The sequence below is a fragment of the Gigantopelta aegis genome, chromosome 3, assembly GCF_016097555.1.
Source record: "Gigantopelta aegis isolate Gae_Host chromosome 3, Gae_host_genome, whole genome shotgun sequence".
Taxonomy (NCBI): domain Eukaryota; kingdom Metazoa; phylum Mollusca; class Gastropoda; order Neomphalida; family Peltospiridae; genus Gigantopelta; species Gigantopelta aegis.
In genome coordinates, this window is record NC_054701.1 from 19,812,619 (window position 1) to 19,820,654 (window position 8,036).

The 8,036-nt window shown below is 39.6% G+C and overlaps 1 protein-coding gene across 1 annotated transcript; it reads left to right on the forward strand.

The window, feature by feature from the left end:
- The first annotated feature begins 204 nt into the window (after positions 1-204).
- LOC121368538 (NADH-ubiquinone oxidoreductase chain 5-like) lies at positions 205-6,937 on the forward strand. Its single transcript, XM_041493274.1, has 2 exons — positions 205-218; positions 5,257-6,937. Exons 1-2 carry the CDS (start codon positions 205-207, stop codon positions 6,935-6,937), a joined length of 1,695 nt encoding a protein of 564 aa, XP_041349208.1.
- The last annotated feature ends 1,099 nt before the right edge of the window (positions 6,938-8,036 follow it).

Here is an 8,036-nt window from a genome sequence, read left to right on the forward strand (position 1 = left end):
AATTAAAATTAATATTCAAGCAAGCCAGGCGCGACATTGCAATCGGAGGTGAGACCGGACCGTACGATTCCTTCCAACAAAAGGGTATCGGAGGAGCAAACAGTGATTGAGTGCAGTTACCAGGCCCACCTTAAATGACTAACTATTAAATGTAAAGGGGCTTCCAATAACACCCGAACCCGCCATATTTGCACCAATCTAACAATGCCTAAGCTATGGTTAGGGTCGGGTCATGGAAACCCCTAAATATATTAAATATTAACCTTAGATTGATAAACAAAAGCGACCAACAACCTATCTATTACTACTTTATTATCTTTTGATGGATTTAATAAATTATATGCATTGAAATCTATATTCTTTTTATTAAAATAATTAACCAGTTTCAGTCTAATTTGGTCATATTTAGTACAGTCGATCAAAAAATGCTTTACATCTTCAACTTTATGACATACTAAACAATTGGGTGACTTAATGTTCCTAATTTTAAATTTAAAATCATTTAAAGCCGAAGAGACACCAATTCTAAGTCTTTAACATTAAAAGAAACTGGTCCAGGAGTGGTCGCTTTTTGTTTATATAGGCATGCCACACTCTGGTTCTGTGGTTCCATTCTATTTGCCACAGAGCTCCAAAGTGTGGTTCAGCTATGGAATTAATCTCATTATAGTTATGTTCTATCGGAACACCGATTGTAGGCTCCTGCAAGCTCTTCTTAGCGTTGGCATTGGCCAATTCATTGCCAGCTATTCCAATATGTGCCGGGACCCACTCCATGGTGAGATGAGTCCCCCTAGCGACAATTATAGCATTAATTTTATATATTTTTTGTATGATTTCAGGTCTGACACTCTGGGTTCCATTGATTGCCTGCAGGGCACTAAGACTGTCAGAGAAAATGACATATCTACTGGGGCTATTAATATTATGATATCTTTCTATCCACTTCAGGGAATACAGTATGGTCATTAATTCTGAAGTATATACTGAGATATTATCAGATAACCTAGCCCTAATAGCTACTGATTTCTTTATACAATTTAATTTGTTTTATTATAAAGGCCATTCCTGTTTTCCCAGTGGCTGGATCCTTCGACCCGTCTGTGTAAACCTGAATTACACCCGGGTAGAGTTCTCCAACCACTGCTACTAATTTCGATGGTAGAATAACTGAAATACATGATAAAAAGGTCTCGGGTTAACTAATTTTCCCGAATATCTCCTGTCATTTTTGCCCTAAGTTGCGGGTGTGCCCCAGCACTAGGGGAGCAGTCCCCCCCCCCCCCCCCCCCAGTGCCCCCCCGTCTCATACGCTTATATATACTGGGTATTTTTTGTGATATAGATATACTGTCGATATGTAAAAGACCAGACAACAAGTAGTCATAAAGGAGTTCTGTCTTGTTTTCGGTTGTTTGTTTGTAAAACAAAAGTCATTCCATTCCCACGACTTTAGTAAGATTTGACTGAGATCAAAGATTTCCTGTTCTCTACCTTTGTCTGGCCATTTTTTTGCACAAGTTCAGCTTTACCCGTTCTGAGCAATAACCATCACAAATGAGACGAAGAGTAGTATTTGGCAGTAACGTAAGGTACTTTACAATCATGTGCACCTAGGATTTGTACGTTGAAGGGCCAAGATCTGAATTATGCATACTATTCGCATAGCATCTTCAATACTGTATTGTCTTTCCCTGGATGGACCCGATGTTGGTGGTTGTCAGGAAAGAAGCTGGATATTGTTTAACAAAGACTGTATTGATATCCTGCTGACACTTCGCTTATTATAAGTGGCTTTTTTTTTGTGATCAGCCACGCCATATTAAATAGGTCACATCCAGTGTTTTTTTTATCCATCAAAATCAGCTAGCATCGCAACAAACAATTATCCCTCTGTGTTTAGGTTTTTTCTGTTAATTTGCAAAAATGTTACTTGTTATTTCGTAACATGATCACTGTATTTGTGTCATCTGTTTCTGAAGTAGTTACAGATGGTTGTTAGGGCTCATGATCACTGTATTTGTGGCATCTGTTTCTGAAGTAGTTACAGATGGTTGTTACGGCTCATGATCACTGTGTTTGTGGCATCTGATTCTGAAGTAGTTACAGATGGTTGTTAGGGCTCATGATCACTGTGTTTGTGGCATCTGTTTCTCAAGTAGTTACAGATGGTTGTTAGGGCTCATGATCACTGTGTTTGTGGCATCTGTTTCTGAAGTAGTTACAGATGGTTGTTAGGGCTCATGATCACTGTATTTGTGGCATCTGATTCTGAAGTAGTTACAGATGGTTGTTAGGGCTCATGATCACTGTATTTGTGGCATCTGTTTCTGAAGTAGTTACAGATGGTTGTTAGGGCTCATGATCACTGTATTTGTGGCATCTGTTTCTGAAGTAGTTACAGATGGTTGTTAGGGCTCATGATCACTGTATTTATGGCATCTGATTCTGAAGTAGTTACAGATGGTTGTTAGGGCTCATGATCACTGTGTTTGTGGCATCTGATTCTGAAGTAGTTACAGATGGTTGTTAGGACTCATGATCACTGTGTTTGTGGCATCTGTTTCTGAAGAAGTTACAGATGGTTGTAAGGGCTCATGATCACTGTATTTGTGGCATCTGTTTCTGAAGTAGTTACAGATGGTTGTTAGGGCTCATGATCACTGTATTTGTGGCATCTGTTTCTGAAGTAGTTACAGATGGTTGTTAGGACTCATGATCACTGTATTTGTGGCATCTGTTTCTGAAGTAGTTACAGATGGTTGTTAGGGCTCATGATCACTGTATTTGTGGCATCTGTTTCTGAAGTAGTTACAGATGGTTGTTAGGGCTCATGATCACTGTATTTGTGGCATCTGTTTCTGAAGTAGTTACAGATGGTTGTTAGGGCTCATGATCACTGTATTTGTGGCATCTGTTTCTGAAGTAGTTACAGATGGTTGTTGACTCATTCACTGTGTTTGTGGCATCTGTTTCTGAAGAAGTTACAGATGGTTGTAAGGGCTCATGATCACTGTATTTGTGGCATCTGTTTCTGAAGTAGTTACAGATGGTTGTTAGGGCTCATGATCACTGTATTTGTGGCATCTGTTTCTGAAGTAGTTACAGATGGTTGTTAGGACTCATGATCACTGTAATCTGTTTCTGAAGTAGTTACAGATGGTTGTTAGGACTCATGATCACTGTATTTGTGGCATCTGTTTCTGAAGTAGTTACAGATGGTTGTTAGGGCTCATGATCACTGTATTTGTGGCATCTGTTTCTGAAGTAGTTACAGATGGTTGTTAGGGCTCATGATCACTGTGTTTGTGGTTCTGTTTCTGAAGTAGTTACAGATGGTTGTTAGAGCTCAGCAGTGATATTCTTCGTGATTCGCATTTTTCTTTACTTTACACGAAGAGTAACCCGTTGCCTGATCCAGTGTAGCATTTTCAATAGCACGACAAAAATCTGGGGATCTGATCCAGTGGCCCCTTGGGTATAGGGCGAAGTAAAACGAAAAATGTCACACACTTGAAAATTAAAACGCTTTTTTTCTTCAAGTTTATAGTAATTTATTATAGCAATATTAGTCTCCTGCCGGTTTAACCGGAGGGAACATTAGGTTTCATCTCCGTCCCTCTGTCTATCTGTCTGTCTGTCCGTCGGTCTGTCCCACAAATAGTTTTCCGATCGTTTTTTTTTCTTTCTTTCTTCTCACAAAGTCTTGAGATATTGAGCTGAAATTTTGTGGTATAGCTTTATTATATACGGTTACTTTCATGGCGATTTATCCATTTTTGACAGAGTTATGCCCATGGAACTTAGGATATAGAAAATGTGTTTTCCGCATGTTTTTTCTTCACAATACCGTGATATATTGAACTGAAATTTTAATTAATAGCTTTATCATGTACTGTTACAGATCAAGTTTCACTTTCATGGCATTACATACAAGTAGCAAGATGCTTTCATATTATAGTGGGTGACGCGGTGTTTTTTCCCTGTTTTTGTGCGATACATGCACAGTATGTAAAATGTTTTATTTAACGACGCACTCAACACACTGTATTTACGGTTATATGGAGTCAGAAATATGGTTAAGGACCACACAGATATTGAGAGAAAAAACCCGTTGTCGCCACTTCATGGGCTACTCTTTTTGATTAGCAGCAAGGGATCTTTTATATGCACCATCCCACAGACAGTGTAGTATATATCACGGCCTTTGATATACCAGTCGTGGTGCACTGGCTGGAACGAGAAATAGCCCAATGGGCCCACTGACGGGGATCGATTCCACACTGACAGCACATCAAGCGAGCGCTGTACCACTGGGCTATGTCCAGCCATTACATGTATGTGTTAATGTCGTTTCTATGTACTATGTTTACATTTCTTCTCATCATATTATTATAGTTGTGTACATAGGATGAATTTTTTTTTTTTTTTTTTTTACCACATTTGTTTATTAAAATTTCTATTCTTCAAATTTATAGTTATTTCATATATAGCAATATTTGTATAAAATACTTAAAGGCATTATTATTAGTCCCCCAACCGATCAAACCGATGGGCACTATAGGCTTCATTGCCGTCCTTCTGTCAGCTTGTCTGTCTGTCCGTTTACCACACATATAATTTTCTGAATATTGCGTTTTTTTGTTTTGTTTTGTTTTTGTTTTGTTGTTGTTTTGGGTTTGGGTTTTTTCACAGTGCCTTGATCTGGAATTTTGTGTATATCTTTATCATGTACTATAACAGATCAAGTTTGAATTTCGTGGCGATTTATTGATTTTTTGGCAAAGTTATCTGTTTACCTGATGTTTATTTTTGCAATGCCTCAAGATATCGAGCTGACATTTTGTATATAGCTTTATCATGTTCTGCTACTGATGAAGTTTGACTTTCATGGCGATTTACCCAATTTTCATTTTATTAATTTTTGACTAAGTTGTGGTCGTTGGTTTTTGGGGATACGAAAAGGGTGTAGTTCCGGTAAGGGACATGTATTGCTTTAGCAACTCTCTCAGAATGCTTTTTTTTCTTCTTCTTCTTCTTCTTCTTCTTCTTCTTCTTCTTCTTCTTCTTCTTCCTCCTCTGCTTGTTATTCTATTTCTTCTTCGTCATCGTCTTCTTCTTCGTCTTCCTCCTCTGCTTGTTATTATATTGCTTCTTCGTCATCGTCTTCTTCGTCGTCTTCTTCTTCCTCCTCAACTTGTTATTCTATTGCTTCTTCGTCATCGTCTTCTTCTTCGTCGTCTTCTTCCTCCTCAGCTTGTTATTCTATTGCTTCTTCGTCATCGTCTTCTTCTTCTTCGTCTTCCTCCTCTGCTTGTTATTCTATTGCTTCTTCGTCATCGTCTTCTTCTTCTTCGTCTTCCTCCTCTGCTTGTTATTCTATTGCTTCTTCGTCATCGTCTTCTTCTTCTTCGTCTTCCTCCTCTGCTTGTTATTCTATTGCTTCTTCGTCATCGTCTTCTTCTTCTTCGTCTTCCTCCTCTGCTTGTTATTCTGTTGCTTCTTCGTCTTCTTCTTCCTCCTCTGCTTGTTATTCTATTGCTTCTTCGTCGTCGTCGTCTTCTTCTTCTTCGTCTTCCTCCTCAGCTTGTTATTCTACTGCTTCTTCGTCATCGTCTTCTTCTTCTTCTTCTTCTTCCTCCTCTGCTTGTTATTCTATTGCTTCTTCGTCGTCGTCTTCTTCTTGTTCTTCGTCTTCCTCCTCAGCTTGTTATTCTATTGCTTCTTCGTCATCGTCTTCTTCTTCTTCTTCTTCCTCCTCTGCTTGTTATTCTATTGCTTCTTCGTCGTCGTCTTCTTCTTCTTCTTCGTCTTCCTCCTCAGCTTGTTATTCTACTGCTTCTTCGTCATCGTCTTCTTCTTCTTCTTTCTCCTCTGCTTGTTATTCTATTGCCTCTTCGTCGTCGTCTTCTTCTTCTTCTTCGTCTTCCTCCTCAACTTGTTATTCTACTGCTTCTTCGTCGTCGTCTTCTTCTTCTTCGTCTTCCTCCTCAGCTTGTTATTCTACTGCTTCTTCGTCATCGTCTTCTTCTTCTTCTTCCTCCTCTGCTTGTTATTCTATTGCTTCTTCGTCGTCGTCTTCTTCTTCTTCTTCGTCTTCCTCCTCAACTTGTTATTCTACTGCTTCTTCGTCATCGTCTTCTTCTTCTTCTTCTTCCTCCTCTGCTTGTTATTCTATTGCTTCTTCGTCGTCGTCTTCTTCTTCTTCTTCGTCTTCCTCCTCAGCTTGTTATTCTACTGCTTCTTCGTCATCGTCTTCTTCTTCTTCTTCTTCTTCTTCCTCCTCTGCTTGTTATTCTATTGCTTCTTCGTCGTCGTCTTCTTCTTCTTCTTCGTCTTCCTCCTCAGCTTGTTATTCTACTGCTTCTTCGTCATCGTCTTCTTCTTCTTCCTCCTCTGCTTGTTATTCTATTGCTTCTTCGTCGTCGTCTTCTTCTTCTTCTTCGTCTTCCTCCTCAACTTGTTATTCTATTGCTTCTTCATCATCGTCTTCTTCTTCTTCTTCTCCTTCTTCTTCTTCCTCCTCTGCTTGTTATTCTATTGCTTCTTCGTCGTCGTCGTCGTCTTCTTCTTCTTCCTCCTCTGCTTGTTATTCTACTGCTTCTTCGTCATCGGCTTCTTCTTCTTCTTCTTCCTCCTCTGCTTGTTATTCTACTGGTTCTTCGTCATCGGCTTCTTCTTCTTCTTCTTCCTCCTCTGCTTGTTATTCTACTGCTTCTTCGTCATCGTCTTCTTCTTCTTCTTCTTCCTCCTCTGCTTGTTATTCTATTGCTTCTTCGTCGTCGTCTTCTTCTTCTTCTTCGTCTTCCTCCTCAGCTTGTTATTCTACTGCTTCTTCGTCATCGTCTTCTTCTTCTTCTTCTTCCTCCTCTGCTTGTTATTCTATTGCTTCTTCGTCGTCGTCTTCTTCTTCTTCGTCTTCCTCCTCTGCTTGTAATTCTACTGCTTCTTCGTCGTCATCGTCTTCTTCTTCTTCTTCTTCTCCATATGCTTCTTCTTCTGCTGTTCCTTCTTATGTTTCTTCTTATATTTCTTCTTCTTGTACTTCTTCTTATACTTCTTATTATCATGCCTCTTCTTATACTTCTTCTTCTTATGCTTCTTCTTCTTATACTTCTTATTATCATGCCTCTTTTTATGCCTCTTTTTATGCTTCTTATTCTGTTGCTTCTTCTTCTTGACCGGCCTCGGTGGCATAGTGGTTAGGCCATCGGTCTACAGGCTGGTAGGTACTGGGTTCGGATCCCAGTCGAGGCATGGGATTTTTAATCCAAATACCGACTCCAAACCCTGTGTGAGTGCTCCGCAAGGCTCCATAATTGGTTCAACAAAGGCCATGGTTTGTGCTATCCTGCCTGTGGGAAGCGCAAATAAAAGATCCCTTGCTGCTAATCGGTAAGAGTAGCCCATGTAGTGGCAACAGCGGGTTTCCTCTCAAAATCTGTGTGGTCCTTAACCATGTGTCTGACGCCATATAACCGTAAATAAAATGTGTTGAGTGCGTCGTTAAATAAAACATTTCTTTCTTTCTTTTGCTTCTTCTTCTTATGCTTCTTATTCTGCTTCATCTTATACTTCTTCTGCTGCTTCTGCTGCTGCTATTATTGTTGTGTCTGCGAATTCTAGCTCAGTCGGTAGATCTTTCAACTGAGGTGCTTGGGTCGTAGGCTCAAACCACCTAGGTGGGCCGATTCTAGAATTCATTTTTCCCTGTCCCAACCAACGTCTTAGGAGTGGTATATCAAGGACCATGGTATATGCTGTCCTGTCTATGGGAAAGTGCATATCAGGCCTCCCAGACCTCCTATATTTCGTCCTCTTTTTTTATAGGATCTTATAAAACTCCTATATTGAGATTCATTTCCTATATTTGACTCAGTTGCTTTGCCAAAATGCCGATGAATAAAATATGTTACTGAGTTCTATTCGCAGTAAAAGGCAGCCAGCCTATCAGAAATTGGTATATATAATGAACAGCATTAAAAACGCACCACCAAGAAATGTTTGGATTTCGAAAAGAATACCTGAGCAATAAA